General features: G+C 35.0%; 3 protein-coding genes and 1 long non-coding RNA gene across 4 annotated transcripts; 1 reads left to right on the forward strand and 3 right to left on the reverse strand.

Annotated features, from left to right (window-relative positions):
* Positions 1-65: 65 nt before the first annotated feature.
* On the reverse strand, positions 66-2015 carry LOC128680852 (uncharacterized). Its single transcript, XR_010370243.1, has 2 exons — positions 1743-2015; positions 66-861 (listed from the first exon to the last, which is right to left on the reverse strand). It is a non-coding gene; the product is annotated as an uncharacterized LOC128680852 (long non-coding RNA).
* Positions 2016-3794: 1779 nt separating this feature from the next.
* shrb (shrub) lies at positions 3795-9568 on the reverse strand. Its single transcript, XM_053764066.2, has 5 exons — positions 9248-9568; positions 7734-7911; positions 7181-7331; positions 6805-6913; positions 3795-6086 (listed from the first exon to the last, which is right to left on the reverse strand). The coding sequence occupies exons 1-5, from the start codon at positions 9426-9428 to the stop codon at positions 6043-6045; spliced, it is 663 nt and encodes a 220-aa protein (XP_053620041.1). The 5' UTR covers positions 9429-9568; the 3' UTR covers positions 3795-6042.
* A 538-nt stretch (positions 9569-10106) lies between these two features.
* Positions 10107-20319, forward strand: LOC128680720 (uncharacterized protein). Its single transcript, XM_053764065.2, has 9 exons — positions 10107-10350; positions 10706-10852; positions 11475-11692; positions 12221-12377; positions 12672-12807; positions 13665-13842; positions 16288-16381; positions 17016-17165; positions 17961-20319. Exons 1-9 carry the CDS (start codon positions 10234-10236, stop codon positions 18174-18176), a joined length of 1413 nt encoding a protein of 470 aa, XP_053620040.1. The 5' UTR covers positions 10107-10233; the 3' UTR covers positions 18177-20319.
* On the reverse strand, positions 14588-15936 carry LOC135309971 (tektin-3-like). The gene has a single exon (XM_064436816.1). It carries the CDS (start codon positions 15934-15936, stop codon positions 14689-14691), a length of 1248 nt encoding a protein of 415 aa, XP_064292886.1. The 3' UTR covers positions 14588-14688.
* Positions 20320-20445: the final 126 nt, after the last annotated feature.

Below are 20445 nucleotides of genomic sequence, written 5' to 3' on the forward strand. Positions count from 1 at the left end.
TCCTGATAAACACATGAAAGAAAATCGTCAGAAATCCGTCAACAAATAAAAATAAAACAAAAGAGTATAAATTACTAACAAGTTTATTATTACAAGCTTTTATTTAACTTACAATGTATGTCCCTATGTCTCGGATGGAATCTTGCAAGTTTAAAGCAGGGAAATTTTGTAAGTACATACATTTAGTTTTGATGACAATGCATTATTATGATAATCATGACCCGCACACTAGCTCCACTATCACATTATTATCGATTTCTTCTATTATATTTATTTTATTTGATGATAAGAAATGATTTTTTGAAAAATTAAAGTTCATAAAAGTTAATACCATCAAAATTCCATAAAATTGACATGGTATGTACCACCGACCAGTCACCTAAGCGCTATTAGCATTGTGATCGTTTGTCAACGGCATTGATGTCGTCCTCACAAGCATTTCTAACAATCTCTCAGCTACGCCTTACAAATAAATTACCTAATTTAAAATCAGTCGTCGAACTCATCCTTCCGTCTTAACACTGGCCAAGGTACCCCCGCAACGAAGGCCGAATGGAGGTCCTTTCCTGTTAAACTATGCAGTTTGTGGTAGTACGATCTCAGACTATCGCTCCCAGTCTGTATAATTGTCGGTAGATTCTCGAGTTTCTCTTTTATGAAGTCAGCACTTGATGCCACGAACGGTATGATGTGAAGAAAGTCGCGCTGTTTGATTCTTTCGACGTCAATATTGTCTCGTATTAGCTGACGCAGGGAGTTCTCCGCTTTGTCTTCCAAAATGTGAAGTTTTCTTGCTAGATTCTCCTTGAACGTTTGAAAATCAAATGTGGCAGATGCTTGAGCTACGAAGAGGAGCGTTATCTGTGAAGAAATGAAATAGAAATGTTGATATCGTTCTAAGTCGTTAACACAAATTTAATACCTAATAATTCGGTACTAATTGTTGTAGGAATCCTCTCTCTCTCTCTCTCTCTCTCTCAACTGAGCGCATTCCTATTGGCTTCCTACTTTGTTACCTCCTTTTCGCAGTCTTCATCATCCTTCCATTGGCACGCATACCATCCTAGATGACATCAAGTCAGCACTTCCTAGGTTTGCCCTCATCTGCCAGTGCCAGGAGGCAGCGACATCATAATGTGAGCTTTTTTAAATTTGACTTTTATATTGAAGTCTTTTCTAGATAGAAAAATTATTTACCAGACACTTATTTACAATTAATTATGTAACCATTGACGTATAAAATCTGAGCAACATGTATTAAGAATCACTTTAAAAGATTAAATATCCAGGGGCTTACTACCGTAGTGTACCGTAGTTAATTTTTAATAGTAGGTAATTATTTCTTCATTTTTCATTTCAGCTTCGTAAATTGAATTCGCTGTATTAGAATAGTTTCGTAAAAGTTGATGATAGGCCTGCTGGTCTACATTCGAATGTAATTTCGTACATGGTAAGTAATTAGTGACATCCAATCACCTATAGGTAACATCGAAATGTAATTATTATAAGTTGGTTTTGCCCCCGGCTCCGCCTGCGTTATTAATCAAACTGAAAAAGTTTCTTTTTCAGGATTAATAAGTTAACAACATGGAGGAGTTGCCCTATATCCTCCGTGATCTTAACTACATGTACTTATGCATCAGACTTTGGACTGGACTTCATGGTCATTTTTTGGTCGGATGGAATATTTAGGAAAAGTTAGCAAACATTCGATCAGCACAAAAGTAAAATAAGATACTCACCAAAACGTAAGCTCTCATGATGAATGTTCGTACATGCACTAATCGACTGAACCGACGGACCAGCGGCCGTCAGATTTAAAGTATTTGTTGCATCCTATTAAAGGACATGGTTTATTCTGTTACACGCACACACGTGGCAAAAATGCTTTTTCAGAAGAATTTTTGAGCAAGGTATTAATTTTCAACTGTCGACGTTAGAGTAATCAGACCAACATTTTCGTGACCATAATAGGTAATTAAATAAATAGTAGGTAGGTAACGTTATTTCACTGTACCTACCTCTCACAATGCAATCTAATAGAAGGCCTGGCACTAGGCCCACAACCACAACTGATAAGTTTGGTGAACAAATGATAAGTACTTAAGTATGTAAAACAAAATATAAAAGACAATTACATTTATATATATTACTGAGCTAACTTCCGTTAGATGTAAACAGTAGAACAGCCATTGTAACACGGAGTTATAACACGATTTTAATAACAAGGTAGGTAGTAACTACAAATCCATTAGTGTTTTGCATAATTAGGAGCTAGTTTATAGGAGTTTTGTCATTACCACTGATTGATGCGTAGGTTAGATCGTTTTCCAGGTTTATTTTCTGCAGTCTGTCAAAAGCATCATCAAGTTACTTACCCTGCACGGAACTCTTTGCGACGACAATAGAGGCGAATTTACAATGATTCTGGGTAGGTTGATAGTCTTATTTTAGACCATATTTTATTTTATATAACTATTTTGAAATATTTATTAGGTATATATTATGGTGCGGAGTAGAAGTGGTTGGAAACAAAGAAGGGAGGCTTTTGCCCAGCAATGGGACCTGAGAGCTACATAAAAAATATATACCTATATTAACTAATTCTAAATTTGTCAAGTTGGATTTGGTGCGAAGGGTGGTTCCAGCTGCCGTCCATCTGGTTAAGACTTCATTAAATAAAATCAAAGAGGACAAGTATTATTGAAGTTAAACATTAGGTACCTACACCTTTAAACCTGTGGACAGATATGCTTTGCTGACTGAAGTCAATGATAAAATTTTCATACCTATACCAAATATCTTCGGCAATGTTATAGTAAAAATTTTAATTTAATATACAAGGATAATGTTTTACTTTCTTGTCAGATGTCAGCAAGGCAACCCACTCGGACGAGTGTTCAGTCAGACTCGCTATTCATCCCATCATAGAAATATTAAATTCTAAATTGAACGTAGGTATGGTATTTGGATGACGGAAATTTGGGAGTTGATGCCCCATTAGTTTTAGGTTTCAAAATGTTTATAAATTTTGTTCATTTTTAAAATCGGTCTGTCTGTCTCAATGTAATATTTTTCGACTACAAAACTCTAAGTAAACATTATTAAAAATAGAATAGCCCCGGTAGCGAAGGAAAGTGATCAACAATTATCAAAATTCAACTCACAGTCCCGATGCCTACACCATGACTTACAATGATGGTGACAGAAGATTTATTGCAATAGTTATGTAAGTTATACAACGTTACTTTAATTGTGTCATGATGTAGGTATTTGCTGTCGAATTCTACCGTCATAAACAAGATAGGCTACAGATATTATAATTGCGAAAGTTTTTGAGGATATATGTGTGTATGTTTGTTACTCTTCCACGGAAAATCTACTGGACCGATTGTTATGAAATTTGGTACACGGGTAGAATATAACCTGGAATAACCAGGGTACTTTTTATCCCGTTATTACCATGAGAGCGAAACCCTGGGGCGCAGATGGTCTAAAATGAATTTTGGCTGTTATAATATTTAAACAATTCATATGTGTTGTAATGTGCATTGCACTATTAATTATGCTATGCTATTATATCCTGTACATTATTATTATAAAATAAATCACAACAAAAAACAGCCTATAACAATACCACTTTTTCCATTTTTCTTTCGCGGTTCTAAAGGAAGGAATTTATATAGAAATAAGTAGTAAATTTTTACTTAGATTCCTATTTGTATGTTTTATATTTACACTTTTATGTTCTGTTAATTTACGTACACAACATAAATTAATAAATAAAACAGGTCTCAATTTCTTAAAAATATTATATTCAACCATAATGCATAAGTTAATGTTACAGCTTAAAAAAATGTACATTTTAATACACAGTTAGGCACTAACACTAGACGCGACTTGCGCAATGAGAAGTAAACTTTTTCACTATGTATATTATTTTTTATTAAACCGCCAATTTTCTGTGCACAGCGCCCAAAATGAAATATAAAAATAATTTTCTTTGCGAAAAAAGTAACAATTAACAGGTCTATCTTTTATTTGGTTTCCTAGGGATAGACTTATGACTAACTATGTTTTAGTGGGAGTATTACACATGCGATACTTATTATAATTCAGCTTCCAAAACACATTTTAAGGATATATAAAAGATTATACAGTAAGGATTTATGGGATCATAGTACTTGTGGTTAAACAACAAGAAAACGATTTAGCTAATATTCGAAAATCATCGCAATTATTTTCATACTGGTAGATAATGTTGAATACAAAAAAATAATACACTTATTTTACCTTTTTCACCGCTTGTTGATAAAGTATCTGATAGTAGTCTACATGTAACATATCGAATAGATAACGATGAAATTGTGTTTCTAACTGGGCAGATTTATCTAGCAGTTAGTTTATCTGTCAGATTACAAAATAAAGTGGTGAAACAGGCCCTTAAATTTGTATTTTTTGTCTTGTCTAAAACATGAGAAAATTTGATATTTATCACCATACGTTAACCAAATACAAGTTAGACCAAACATTTCTAATTACATTTACTTGTATTGAAACTTAAGCCTACAAAAAAATATTTATATCAGAATGTATCCCAACTTGCACGTGCCTTTCACCATCAACATTTTGACTATAATCAAAATCAAATTGGCTATAAATAGGAATACAGAAGATGAAAATTGTTAAATATATATATTTATTTATACAAGCTGCGTGGAAGGTTACTTGTTACGCTTTTTTATTAACAAAAAAAAATTATATTTGCGAATCTTCATATCTCAGACTTTTATTATATTAGATTTACGAAGATCTAGACAGCATTTTTCCTTTATTGTTAACATATTCAGATCTACCCTGTAAAAAAACCTTATAACTATAAATTTAGATTATTCTGACAATGTAACATTTTAACCTTTGTGTGAAAGAGAAACTTAGCGCAAATTGTTATTTTTATAATTCTGCCGCACCGCTCCCACCTGACTAGACGGCGTTCATTGAAAAGTAAGCTTTAATGCGACCACTGTAGAGATAATTCACATTGACAACGAGCAATTTAAATCATTGTAATAATTAATTTTGATTTGTTGAATTTAATAATTTGTAATCAATGTAAAGTATATATACGGAGAACGCTTTAAAGTTCATTTTGCAAAGAACTTCAACTTGCCTAGAATGGAAAGCGGTGCAATAAGCAAGTGTGAAAGACACTAAATCGATAGTAACTAAACTCTTGTAAACAAGTAACCTTCACATTGTACCTACATTCATACAACCTTCAAAGCATTCGCAACGACTTACTACACTCGTAAGAATCGGTAACTATCCTTTTCTTTACTTTTTTTTTGAGCCAAAGTGTAAGTATAGAATTTTTTTAGTAGAGTGCGCGTGTTACAAAATATTTTAACCTATAAAATTTGCGTGAAACAAACATACAAAATTATTTTGGCAGTACATATTTGATTTTAAAATATCAATTTTCAAAATTAAGATAATTTATATGAAAATGTACTGTTTTTATATTCACTCTAATGTCGGGTTTTTGGAAGCCTTATATGAAACGAATGGCTTACAATATAGGTACTATTTCTAGCTTAGTACGATATAATGAAATATTAATGCAATGTCCAAGGACACTACGGATAAATTTGTAGCTGCTATAGTAAATGTCATAATTGAAACCATATAGCTAGTAGTTTAGATGTTATTGACTTTCGAGACTTGCAAAAACCTGTCACTTGTAAAGTTAATGTTGAGATGTATCAATAATTTGATAATTTACAAAATATCCAAATTTACATTGATCCAATGTCTATAGAGTTAAAATAAAATCAAATTTAAATAAAACTTTTTATCATTTCAAAACGCGCGCGCTTCATAAACAAATACAGTACTAACTCTATGGTTTCAACTCTTAGCATAGCTATGCAAGAACTGTCTGTAAGTAAGAAAGGGACAGCGTTAAGGTACCAGTGTGTGTGAGCGAGACAGCACGAGCCGATGCAAACACCATCTATCACAATGAACAGTTTGAACACGAATCTATGTGGCCCATGATTCCAGCATCTTGAAATCTTCATCGTCCTCTGAAATATATAATTTCAACATTATTCAATTTTAAAACATACCTAGATTGGGAAGTGTTTGCGCGCACAAAGATCGGTCATTGGATGGGTGATCAAAAGTGTGTATGTGTGTGTGTGTCCTGGAGTCCTGAAACACAGGATTTTCTTAGCTTAGGCTCCAGTCCACCTTCTCCCTTATTAAATACAACTGATGTAATTTGAATTATGGTGGAAATAAACAATTTTTTCTTTTATTTCTTTTCGTATTGTAATTTCATGGGTTAATACCATCATTGGCTTCCGATAAAGGAAACATCGTAAGGACTGTAATTGAGTATATTCAACTATATTACTGGTTACTGTGCACCAATCGGATATGTTTTCATTTCAATGAGTAAAAATCTTTTATGGTACCTACGTGTAGTCTAGAGTCACCTTTCGGGCGTCTTAACCACTGGTCTACCATACTACGACTAAATTCTCAAATAAAAATAAAAAAACTTCAACAAAAAAGGTTCAACCTAGGCTGTTGCCACGGTCAGATTTACCTTTACTCTGCATGTGTGTTTGAGACAAAGGATTAAATCATCTTACCAAATTTCACCTGATCTAGTTCAGTAAATTTGAAACATACTGCCGGTGACAGACGTACCGATCCTATAAGGTTTCTGTGGTTTTTTTTGTTTTTTTTTTGTACGGAACCCTAAAAAAAGGTGAAAGTAAAGTGTTTCCACCCGACCTGTCTTGGTCTTGCTGCCCCTGGCGCGGTCGCGCGGCAGCTCGGCCGGCACGTCCGGCAGCGCGTCGCTGGGCACGGTGATGCCCAGCATCTCCTTGTCCAGGTCCTCCTGCAACACACGATACTTCTCCATATCCATATTTTGCTATGAGGTGATTGTCAGAGCGTTTCGATGGCTACATTTCTCACATCAATATCAGAAGGTAAAGATATCAGAATGGCTTAGTAACACAAAGTACATGTATCAAAAAATCGTCTTTCAAAATATTTGCAAAATGACTTGGAAATAATCAATAAAACACATTATCACACTGCGCTGTGTTAATGTCAGTTTTATGAATTGTTGAATTTGGAAATGACAGCGCGGCCGCAGTACCTGTTCCAGCTCTTCCAGCTCCTTCTCCAACTCATCTTCATCGACATCATTGCCGAACGCAACATTGTTACTAATAGCGTCGGTGATTTCTTTAGAGATGTCATGCTGCTCAGCGATATCGTCCATAATGTCGTGCACCTTGTCTACATCACTGAAAAGATATTTACAAAAATTAAAGTACCAGGCAGGATGAAACTGTTCTATAAAATAAATAAATGGACACACTAAGCACTCAGTTTGTATCCAATGCACACTAACACAGAAACACAGCCAGGACTGCAAACATCACAAGTGCAAATATTAGTCTACACCGGGATTCAAACTCAGAACCTACAGATGGCAGACGGGCGTGGTGACCACTACGCCATAGAGATTGTCAATACATTATGTTAAAACCAACAATGTTGAATAAAATTACAGATAAATCTCCAAAACTTTAAGACTACTTTTTACACACTGGATCGGGCCCCACAGCCGTAAATGCAATCGGGAAGGTGAAGATGAGAGAGAGAGAGAGAGAGACAAAATTGTTCTGAGCTTGTTTAATACATACATATCCTTGTGTGCCAGTTTCATCGCATTGGCCGCATCGCGCATAGTGTTGAGCACCTGGGCGTTTGTATTGGCGCCTTCCAGAGCCTCCCGTTGAGCCTCAATCTGAGTAAGCGTGCCATCAATCTGAGTGAGTTGCTTCTCATAACGCTTCTTACGTTTCAACGCAGCAATTGCAGCTGAGGGCAGAGTTTGGATTTGATTGACAATTGAAATTGATGAATGGTTTGTAGATCATATGTTTACTAACTGATATATGTTTACCAACATAGCATGAACCACTTCCTAAGCAATCGGGTGGTCATAATCGGAAAAGATTATGTGAAGATGTTGGTTCTACATCTACATGAATAATAAACTCTTTAAAAAATGGACTTGACATAACAATGTAAAGTCCATTTTTAAAAGAGTTTGTGCTCAGGAAGTGGCTGATTGCTTAAGTAGTTAAGAAAAGTATACAACTGAACTTAAATAAAGTTATCAGTGAATATTAATTAAAATAAAATATAAAAAAAATATCTCTATGACTATAAAACTTTCAACACTGCCTGATATAGACCTGTTATAGATGAATCAGCTGCAGAAAGTTCCTGCATATTATTCAATACATAAAAAATAAAATAAACAAACTTTAACCATTTGCATCACCCACATGTACTTCCCTAGAGGCAGTAATTTTTTTGGCTTGTATCCTTCTCCATACTCCTATGTGTATGTAAAATATTAATAAGATTGGTTGGGTACATACTTTGAATTGGTAACAAATTTTTGCATTTATTAATATGAATTTATTGATTGGGTTGTGATTTGGATTCTAAATAATTGAAGACACAACTGCATGATCTCGCAAGTTGTCTAAAACCAACACTGCTTTTGTGACTTTATGAATTGAATTGACTGCTATAGCATGGCCATACAGGCATGTATTATTCAATAAAATAATTATTGAACTTCAACAGTTGTTTGGTTGATAAAAATTACAATTGCAGATTATTACTTATTAACCTTAATGTCTGCTAAATAACAATATCAGTAGTCAAGTGGACAGTGAGCAGAATAGAAAGCTGAAGCATTTTGATATTAATTATTAGAACACCACAATTTAACACAAACAAATACCTAGATACATGCATCTGTCTGTCTGTTGTCACCCATGAGTGATTTTATAAGGATTTATACCTTTGGAGGTAGGGAACCCTAAAGAAACAAAACAAATTCGTACCAAAGAATAAAAAATTCTTTGTACTAATGACGAAAAACCTTGTTAGGTAATTAGCGTTTTATGAGTTGTGTCAACATCAGTAAATAGCTTATATGAAATAATATCTTTTTAGTAATTTAGGTAAGTCATATTTGCTTTAAGCACTTTGTAAGATCAATCAACGAATTCAAGGTCAATTCACTGACCACAATAGACTATATTACCTATCAAAATGGTTACACTGTCCTTTGCGAAATATAATGACGAATCTGGTTAAGAGACCAGATTAGTAGTAAATGCTTATAGGTAAATACCTCTCTTATTCTTTGTTCCGTGTTTTCTAGCTGTCTGAATCTCCACCTCTATCTTTCTTTCCAAAAACTCCTGTTTCTTTACCAATAGCTCTTCAGTTTCACGTAACTTTTGGATCGCTTCATGGGTAGTTGGCCCTTTTTCCTCCTTCTTACCACCAAATATTTTACCGAGAAAACTCATGATTATGCCTGAGAGACTACTTAAATACTATTAAATTATCCAATTCTCGATATTTTAGAACTAATTACGCATAAATAGGGTAAAATTGTACACAAAAATCGCCTATTCAACTCGATGCGTCATTTGTGTGATGTGATGTGAAACGTTACGTTCGGAATGATAAATAATTTAATTTTAATTTAATGTTATGGGAGTCATTTCAATAAAGTTTTTCAGTAAATTTATTTATTTTTTGTCAATATACATGTTTTTATTTTAAAATATAATATTTGAACACATTAAGATATTTGTAATAAACAATTAATCAACATCAAATTATCGTAATTTAATTCATGTTTTTAAAAGTTAGTAGCAATATGTTCTGAGCGCACAAACCTAACGTCAAGTGGTGACAGATCATGACAGCAGATGACAACTGGCCGTATTGTAAAATGTAAAATAGGCAAAACTGATACTTTCATCGCGTGAAAACTTTTATCTTTCATTATTTACTTAACTTTTTTTTTACTTTTGAAAAATACTTTCTCTGCCATTATATACAAAGTATAAGTTTGATCAATTGAATGTTGAAAAATAAAACACTATAAATGATATTATAAAATTTAAATCTTTAAAAACGCAAGGCGAAAATCCACGTAAAATGAATTAATTCGTGACATTGGCATCAATGACATTTTGTAAACAATCGTTTTGATTGATTGCTTTGCGTTGCTCATCTAGCCGCATGTGCAGTTTTTAATTGATATATTGATTTTAAATTAATTTCTGAATATAGGCCACCGACATATTGTGAGAAATCTCAAAAATGGTTCGTGTAATAACTCAGGAGACATACGATGAAGTGGTTCAGGAGAATATGGAAGAGTTCGAAATGAGTCCTGAAGAAGCTGTCAGGGAAGCGATAGCCCAGTTTCAAGCACAAGTAAGCTGTTGCATTATTGATCGATAATCTTGCCATGTAACACTTATATACCATATGCATAAACAATACTGTTAATTCATCTTAAATTTTGTCGTTCATTGGCTAACACTAATTACCTATGTACTTACGAACATTTTAATCACATGATATACATACATGTACCTATACAGGTATCAACAAAAATTCTTGTCTTGAGTTTCGTCGTTGTCATTCCCGGTTAGTACATCAGACAAAAATCAGCCACTAAAAAATTTCCTACTTAAAACTACTAAAAATATAAGATTTCTTATTTGCTGACTTTATCAGCAAATAAGAAATGTTATATTTTTATTTTAAGATCTTTATTTCTTCACAGGGAGTGGACCTGTCGAACATAATCAAGGATCTGGTACTAAGCACAAATGATAATCACCTAGTTTCAATGACTGTCAGTGCAATGAAAGAGCTGATAGATCGAAATTATGACGACGAATGTATGCTACAGGAGCTTGAAGCACTAAAAGTACGCAGGTTTTTTTAAATTATCTTTTTTAAGAGGCCTTGCTTTGAACTTGATCAAGTACTGTACCTCTCTCTCATATTTGCATGTTCCCGGTTGCATTCTGAGCTGTGACGCCCCAAAGCTGAGTTTGCATAAAACAATTGCCAGTAAATGTTGAAAATTTGGCTATGATTTTACCACCGGCCGCCCACTTGACGTCAATCCTCTTTGGGAATGCTGTCAAAGCTTTGTGTCCCTGAGTCGCCTCATACAACATCCACAGAAGGATATTCATGACCAAACCTATTCTATGGCGGAACCACACTTTGTTTTGTTGATGCAGAATGGGTACTTCTCAAAATGAGAACTCACCCAAAAATGTATATCTTGCGTTTACTGTACTTATGTATCCTAATTGCTTCAACTAGACAGACAAAATACTAAAACGAAATGCAAGTAAGAACTATTTGATCTGGGAATATAAATTGTTTGGGAACCCTTTATTTCAGGAGCATAATCATAATTAGCTTAACAGGCGTCAGAACTCTGCTGCTTATAAATAATGCAAGTAGCTTTTTTGATGTTTTTGTTTCCACATAAATTATTACAGCTTATGAAATGTAATTTTCTTTTTAATTTTCAGTTTGAATGTGCCAAGGACCTAGCTCGCAGAATGCGCGCAGCCAAAGATGGTGCTTACAACATCCTAATTAAACTGCTTGAAGCAAGACTAAACTTATACATCGAGAAGGAGAGCGGTAACAACAAACTATTTGTGCTCGATCTTCTTAAAACATTGTCTGTATTCATGGACACACAGCCTGATCTGCTGGATGATAAAGGATTGGAACTGATAAAACGGTGAGGATACAAACCTACATTATAATTTTCACTTATCCCAATGCTGAACTCGTAGAGTATAAGTTTAAGCTATTTCATGCTCAAATGATGTGTAATACCTACCTAAACATAAAAAATACTTTAATACTTTAGATATAAGATAAAAAACCAAATGTATTAAAAGAATACTGATTTAATTTAAAAATTATAAACTTACTAGCTGTGCCCTGGTGCTTTGCTCCCATGGGAATTTCGGAATAAAAGTACTCTATGTGTTATTCCAGGTTATATTCTACCGGTGTACCAAATTTCATATTTTTCATGAAAGAGTAACAAACATACACACATACATACTCAGAAACATTTTCACGTTTATAATATTAGTAGGATTAACATTATAATAACTCCTTATAAACAGATACATCAGCATCCAATTATTACACATAATCTAGTATAAATAATATGTAGTTTAAATCGGTAAGCAACCCTTAATGTGGATAACGCCACGGGGTGCAGCTAGTATTTTCTACATTTTTATAATATTTTCAGTGCACTGGATACAATAGTGGATCGAGACATCCTGATAGCAACGTTAAAATGGACCGCGACATGCTGCGTGAAACATGAAATGAACAGGCAGAAAATATTCGCCAAAAATATTGTGGAGAATCTCAAAAATTTGGTGGAGACACGCAAGGACCCCAAGGTAAAATTAACTGATTTTGTTGTCCTATGCCATTTAGCAAATTTCATAAAAAAATCAATGTACTAAATAAATTTCATCAAAACATAGGTTCCGGTTTAGCACCACTACTGAATCATTTCGAACGTAAAAATAGTCCGGTAACTTTTGAAGATTTGGGTGGATATTTTAGGACCGGTCGCGTTACTCACGTCAACCCTATTTGGAGAATGCATAGTCACCTTATACAAAGAACCACTAAAAAACAAAATTGTTTATAATATAAATTTTTTAAACTTTATTAATCTTTCTATTCAGTTAACATCAGCGTGTATGCTGGTTGTGCGAAGACTGACCTTAGACGACGACATTAGAGTCGAATTTGGAAAAGCACACGACCATGCCAAAGAGTTGGCGATGAAACTGTTGATTCCTCTCACGGAAATGCTCAATCGTAAGTTTATTTTCTTTTTATTAAAGTTCTTGTAATTTACAATAATATTAGGACAATGGAATAGATGACAAGGTCAGAAAATTGTAAAGAAAATCGGACCTTTTCTTTAGTTTCACCTGTAATCAAATCTTGCAAATTAAATATCACCTACTTCCACTTGTCGTACAGAGTTGAAATTTCCCACCACGGTTCAGTTTCCATAACAATGCATCTTTATGATAAGCATGAACTGATGGTGTACCCAGGATCGGCTCCCAACGAGGGAACTCCTCAGTGGTTTACTTTTTTTCACGTATGTAAGAATGGTAAGATTTTTGTCACGCGTTAAATGGTCTCTCTTCCCTCGCTCTTGTTTGAATACCTAGTCATACTTATGATTCCTCTGTAAATGATGCTATAAATTCTTATATCTATCTGACGACAATAAAAGTTTGTAGTGCAAATAATAATAATAATTATTTCAGTTTCCCATATAATGTTAGTAACAGGTTGTCTTAGGGCCTAGGTTGTCTATGGATACAAGCATACAGTGCCTTAATACGGCACAGTCGGAGCGTGAAGCTATCATCATTAGGATGCTGTTATTGCTGCCTCGCACACGCTGCAAGAAGGAGGCGGCCTTTTTGCATATGACGGCATGAAACCCATAAATATATTTGGCTTCCGCAAACACACTGGATGCACTGCACCTGCGCGACAGCCCTAACATCATCCTAAAGATATTATTATACTGGATGCGCAGATCCTCGACGGTATCTCGCTTATATAGTTCCCATAGGCCACTTGTGTAGAAACTTTGGCAGAAGACTTTGAAAATGGTAGTATTAAATATGGAAAAAAAATCCTTCGTTTCTCAGAAAGCACAGAATCAACAGACGCAACAGAATGCCTCGACCTCCTAAAGACGATATCTCCGTTGCTCGTGCGCAACGAACTCTGCGCTTTGTGCGCGGAACACGGCGCCTGCGACGCCCTGTTCGAGGTCATGGCGACCCATCACGGCGACGCGGTGCTGCTGCTGCACGCTCTCAAACTGTGAGTGTCACTTTGTCACACATTACACAGGCAAAAGTTTGTATATTGGTCTCTTCGTCACACTTAAAATGCTGGGCGCTTAAAATATTGAGGTAGCTCATACCTTGGATTAACACATAGGATACTCATTTTAAAAAATATATCTAATAATATTATAAAGGCGAAAATTTGTATGTTTGTCCTTCGTCACGCTTAAACTGCTGAGCCATTTTTTTATGAAATTTGGAATTGAGGTAGCTCATATCTTGGATTAACAGATAGGATACTTTTTATTCCGAAAGTTCGCGATTCTCGTAGGATTTGATCTAGAAGTTAGGTAGTCAATGGCGCTTTATAAACTAAACTAGTTGTTGCCCGGTGCTTCTTGCCCGTGGGAATTTTGAGATAAAATGTAGCCTATATCTTGTATAATATACCTTTCTAATTGAAAAATTTTTGAAATCTATTCAGTAGTTACGGAGATTACCCACCTCAAACATACAAACTCACAAACGCTTACCTCTTTATAATAATAGTATAGATGACGCTATGACGCTATTATGGATAAATACGTAAAAAACAGTTATTGAGTCTCTATGGGTCCATCGAGTCGAGAGTTGACTATCGAGTTTTAGCAACATATTGCGATGAAACCTATACCAGATTTTAAGTTTAGTTTTTGCATGAGGCTTTTATTATTCCCCATTATTGTACTAATCTACTCTCGACTCGATCAATAAAGTTGCAAATACCTACGTGTTTTTTTTATTATTATTAGGTTGAAAGTGATTATAGATATAATTGTGATCGTTATACATAAGAATAACGTTTTATAAATAAATCAGAAATTATTAATAAGTGCATTTCCTAAAATCCACACAATTTCTCAGCGGACTGGAAATGTGACCTCAAAAAGAGACACCTCTCATTGTCTAAATATATCGTCTTCTTCTTTACCATGATTTCGTTCTCCAATTGTGACCTTTCATGTATCAAATCAGCCCTCAATTTCTCCGTCTCCAAAGACCTTTTTTGCAATAAACTCATGCTATCATTCAAATCTCTGACTTCATCGAGAAGACCAACCAAAGAACCCTCTCTGCAATTCTCAACGTTAGGCCGAATATTTTTAGTGTTCAGTCTCGTCTGAGCCACTTGTATCCGCTGAGACACCTTCATAATTTCGTCGTGTAATGTCTCCAATATATTCTCTGTCTCAACTATCTTAACCAACGTCAATCGCAATTGATTTTCCAATTCAGTTTTCACCTGTTCCGTTCTAGCGATTCTTGAACTCAAAGCTTCGTTTACTTTAACGTCTTGAGATCTTAAATCTCTTGTGCTATTTATCAAAACTGCTTCAACTTTGCTTCTCAGCTGTTTAGATTTGTCTATAGCAGATTTGAATTGTTGTAGCGCATTCACAGTGTAATGTTCCCATGATGTTACATCCGATTGACCTTCAGATAATCTTGTAGCACCGGCAGAATCTTTGACTTTCTCAGATTTGGTTTGCAAATCAGCGTTAGCACTTTCGTATTTGAATGCCAAATATTTATTACCCCAATCAGCTTCGAGTGCAGTTTTCGCGGCAACATTCATCTTCATCTGATTTTCGATGTCTCTCAACATTTCTCCGTGTAATCTTTTAACGTTTTCTATCAAAGCTGATTCTGTGAATAGTTCTTCTTGTGGTTCGTCGTATATCAGGTCTGATTGCATTCTGTTCCGTCTCATATCGAGGCATTCTTCTGAAATGTATTCCGGTATTTTTAAAGTGTCCATAGCGTTCTTCACTTGCTGCCTTAGAGCTTCCAAAACGTTGATTTCAGCGTCTATATCTTTAATAGCTCTTTCTAATTCAGCTTTCCAATAATTTATATGTCTTACCCTGTGTTTCAACTGATCTGTACTATCGCTGAAGTCTTCACAGGACGTTTGGTTCACTTTAACGATACAGTTTTTAGTGATTGATGTATTTTCGTCTGTGATTCCTATGATGTCCCCTTTCAAAACTTTCTGGTTGTGTTCGTGCCACTTAAGCATTGTGGATAGTCCATGATTTCTGTCGCCGAATGATAGGTAGTCTCCGTTTTCTGCTGTTGTTTTCTGCATTTTTGTTACAACAATGTTTATCTATATGAAGTTTGATATCGTCAAAGAGAATTTACGTGCCAATATCGGCTCACTAAGAAAAATAAGTTCAAGAAGTATACAAAAATCCCATTCTTATTGATTAAATAAGGTAACCATAGAGACTTGTGTATAAACCCGTTTAGTCGATATACCATGCAAATTGCATTGCTTGACCTATATGCCTTACAAATATATCAGGCGATATATGTGTCTGAGACCTCAGCATCAACCATGAGAATATTTAACGCAGATGTAAACTCATTGTAACATAAAGGTTTTATAATGTTATTTGTTTTTTATTGTACTTATATCCATTAACTTTTTTGCTAGATTAACAGCTTTGGCTGGCAATGACGACGTAAAGAGGCAGCTGGTTCAAGCCGGCATTGCCCCTACAATGGTCAGCGTAATGAGAATGCATACAGTAAGTTTTTACGCTTTATTATTGTATGTATATTAGGAAACAGTTCGATCATGGTAGAAGGGGCAAACCCAAAAAGTGATTGCTTGATGTCGACAATCTTGATTTGCGTGACGAGTCACAATGGAATGTATGTAGGATAAGAATAAATTAACGCACGCAAAATTATGTAGTCGTTATGTTACACATAAACCTTCCTCTTGAATCGATTTATCTAATAAAAAACCCGCATCAAACTCCGTTGCATAGGGACAGACAGACGGCTGGAAGCGACTTTTTTATGTTATGGCTCAATCGTTCGCCATGAAACGATGATTTTTCCAATATTAAGGTTGAAATAAACACGGTGTAGTAGTGTTTTGTTTTATAATATGTAGTGATCAAGGAATTAGTAGGTATTCCGGAGTACCAAATCTGAAGCGGTGAAGGTTTGGAGCGGCGGTGTATAATGTATTGTATAGTGACGCCCGCTTGTGGATCGAAAGAACCCCGTTCAAATCCTAAGTTTGTATACCAATCTGACTCATGTATATTGGAATTCTATGGTAGTGATACAGGTGTTGCCTAGCAACCGATTCAAAGACACGCAAGAAGGCTGACGATGCAACACTTCTTATAAAACTTATTTGTATTTCAGAGCAACGCTCAAGCGGCCGCGTTAGCTTTGAAAGCTATAGCTGCGCTAACATTGCGCGAACCAGTACACAGTTGCTTGTTCTTCGACAGTGGCGCCGCCCCGCTCGTCGTGGATTTGATGAAACTCCATCCCAACGACCCCAGTGTTCAGGTTACTGGATTTTCAGTTTACTGATTTTGTTCAATCCATAAACAGTAGAAAACTGTTTTTTATCGAACTACATTTTTTTTTGCAATTAACGAATCTAATCGTCAAAATTGATCCTCCACTTATTTTTTACTCTTTATATATAGATTGCCCTTTGTGAAATATTTACTTAAGAACAAGATATATCCTGACGATTTGCTAGACATATACATAAAAAAACGCAAATGAACACCAGCCTTAAGTGTACATACATAAGATTAAATTTCAATTGAAATCTGAGAAATATTTATAGAAAGTTACTTATGGAAAATTGTCCCTCTCTAGTACGAGTAGCAATCTCAATTTCCCCGCGGAATGGTTTCACTTGAAAATGTATCTTGATTCAGTAAGTAGACCACTAATATTGCTTTAGTGTGAATACTGTTATATGATGATTTTTAATAAACAAACGTTGATGCTGTTGAAGCGGTTGTGGTGTAATGGCCGCCTGTGGATCGAAAGGTCTCAGGTTCGTATCCTACTTGTGCCATATGAGTTTGTATACCAATCTGACTCATATATAGTAGTTTTCATATACCACCGCTTGCTTCGGGAAGGAATACATCGTGAGGAAACCTGCACACTGGCTCACAGTTTAGTTCCCTAGTGTGTATGCGACTACCTGCCACTAGATGGCGGTAGGTAGTCGTAAAAGTCATGTCAGATGGCTTTAGGCGACTTGAATAAAATCTGACACCAGTGTCAGCAATAACACACTTGATATGATGATGATGATAAACAAACAAAATATGTTTACAGAAAAACGCATGCTGGGCCATCCGCAACATGGTCGGCCGGTACCGCGAACAAAACCGGGCGTTCCATTTGCTCGGCGTCGAGGAACTGCTCAACCAAGCGTACGGCAAGTTCCAGAAGGACTTCGGCTTCGACATCAAGGCCGCGTTGAGGGATCTCGAGTGCGATGTGAAATTTGACGAACCGTGGCGTGGTACAGGGGCGGAAATCGAGAATTGAACAAGCCACCTTGTTTTCAACAGTGGGGACAACTAGAGATTACGTTACGTAGACAAAGAGAGCTGTAGGCCATGTCATATCTTCCATTTCGCTCATACAAGATGTGCGTATTAAAAATACATGAGATGATACGAGACAGAGTGTTTTGTCCCTTATCACGAGTCCAGTGACTTTGTGTGAGATTTGCCGTATAGGGTCGGGAATTTATATGGGAATTTTCTATCTCAACAGCTTACCGTTGTCTAGTTATATATAGCTCTTGGTCTTTGCTTCGTCATTTCTTTCGTTTCGCTCATACAAGAGAAATTAATTAGACGAGAAGAAACGAGACATCGTTAATTTTTATCTCATTTGGCTACGCTGATGTTCGTTTTTAGTTTTCTTTGTACTTGAGTTGAGTTACCGTGAGTTTTTTGCGAGAACCGACAACGTATCGTCTAAATTTATAATGAAAATTAACAGCGCCTCTAAGCGCCTAAAAGGAACGAATGTTCCATATACATTTTTGATGTTTACGATACTATTATATTCTTGCAAAATCCTATACTAACGCCATTGAACGAATTTCTGTACTTGAACTTTTTATATTTTTTCTCCTCCACTTCACGTGATCTTCCGCGTCCATAGTTGAGACCATCGGCATATTTTTCTTCTATTAAAGAAATGTATGTAAGGTGCCACTTTGGGGGACTTTTTTCTGGATGAATAAATTATGGATGTAATCCATTTTTGTCTCTCGGAATTTAGTAGGCAACTAGAGTAATATGTAATGTAAATGAAATATTTCAGTATTATCCTTTACACGGATAAAATTACAATCTTATTTGTCAACCTGATGATTTTTACTGTATTTTTGTGGTTTTTAAATTCTGTAATAGGGAAATATTATTGCAATGTCATTGCGCCAGAGAGCAGCACTCGCATCTAGAGAAAACTATAATAGCTTAAGTCATTTCGATTCGCTGATGCAAGAAAAAGAAATGCATAATACAAATACAAAACAAACGGGACAGAGCGCTGATATCTTTCACTCTTTGCATTGGCATGTCATTACAGTAACATTAAGTTTTGACATTGACAATCTTCCAAATAATGGCAAATATTATTGAGTTGTGCGTCATGGCAACGGGCGGATCGCGTTGGTGGCGCCATCTGTGGAAGCTAACGTAATATTTCCTATTCGATTTAATGTACATGTCTAGTTTATTGTCCCTAAATCTTTATTTATTATTTATTGACTTGATGAACTTTTAATTGAACTTTAAGATTAGATTGAAATAACATTTTAAAGATCGAATTTAATACGATAATCAAATAGTATATAATCTTCAACATTCCCATGTAGACTAATAGTAGAAATAAACTAAAATTGTAATCATTCAAATTATTCTAAAAATTCTGTGTTCGGAGTAGATACAATAGCATTTTCATTGAAATTATTCAGTAGTAATCAATAATCAATATATCATATATGTGTGTAGTCTGTTATTAATTCAATACATAATAATCGCATTACATAATATAAATACGCGCTGTGTTCCGCACAGCGAATTTTTTTTTTCAATTTTGTGATGTCACCCTTTTTGAGGGCTGGATCCGCGCTTGAATGAATATAAGGGCTTAATATATTTTTGGATAAACAGGGTATATATTTTATTCAGTGCACAAACGGCAATATGCTCGGTACAATGAATTCAACAACTTCCATATAAAATAAATAGCGAAATGGCGAACAATTTCAACTTTTCATACTGGGCCACATGTCAAAAATGACACGAATTTTTTGACATGTGTCACAAAAAAAATTACATTTTTTGACATCTATTTCTTTTAATATTTACTCGTTTTCTTTAACCGTATCCACTCTCAAAATTTGTGCAGTATAGAGAAAATTACCCTGTAGATATTATGTTGCCAAATTGATTACAAGTTAATTCGCATTTCTATTAAGTGCAAGACTAATAAGAACACTATGATCATCGGGCTGAAGTAAGATCTCATTATGTATATCTCATATGTAATATGTTTAACTTATTGCCTTCTTGCTTTATGCTGACATTTTTTTATAATTTATGGTGCTTAAATATAAATCTTTGTATAACAATAATTGTTGAAAGAAATAAAATCTTTGAAATAACAATAATAATTTGTTTCATTGATATATTATATTAATAGCAGAGGTAGACGTGTACTGTACTAGTTTTTACACGTAGACTCGCTCTGAAATTGCTTATATGCTGTCGAAAAACTGTATGTTATTAAACTGCGC

The sequence above is a fragment of the Plodia interpunctella genome, chromosome 25, assembly GCF_027563975.2.
Source record: "Plodia interpunctella isolate USDA-ARS_2022_Savannah chromosome 25, ilPloInte3.2, whole genome shotgun sequence".
Classification (NCBI taxonomy): domain Eukaryota; kingdom Metazoa; phylum Arthropoda; class Insecta; order Lepidoptera; family Pyralidae; genus Plodia; species Plodia interpunctella.

What these genes read in the sequence shown, in the direction of transcription:
- shrb (XM_053764066.2), bottom strand. Translation starts at nt 9,428, where the DNA reads ATGAGTTTTCTCGGTAAAATATTTGGTGGTAAGAAGGAGGAAAAAGGG. An exon ending in CGGAACAAAGAATAAGAGAG is followed by an intron (nt 7,912 to 9,247) that starts GTATTTACCTAT and finishes CTCTGCCCTCAG; the next exon opens with CTGCAATTGCTGCGTTGAAA. An exon ending in GGGCAGCAAGACCAAGACAG is followed by an intron (nt 6,087 to 6,804) that starts GTCGGGTGGAAA and finishes TATATATTTCAG; the next exon opens with AGGACGATGAAGATTTCAAG.
- LOC128680720 (XM_053764065.2), top strand. Translation starts at nt 10,234, where the DNA reads ATGGTTCGTGTAATAACTCAGGAGACATACGATGAAGTGGTTCAGGAG. An exon ending in TCTCACGGAAATGCTCAATC is followed by an intron (nt 12,808 to 13,664) that starts GTAAGTTTATTT and finishes TTCGTTTCTCAG; the next exon opens with AAAGCACAGAATCAACAGAC. An exon ending in GCGTAATGAGAATGCATACA is followed by an intron (nt 16,382 to 17,015) that starts GTAAGTTTTTAC and finishes TTTGTATTTCAG; the next exon opens with AGCAACGCTCAAGCGGCCGC.
- LOC135309971 (XM_064436816.1), bottom strand. Translation starts at nt 15,936, where the DNA reads ATGCAGAAAACAACAGCAGAAAACGGAGACTACCTATCATTCGGCGAC.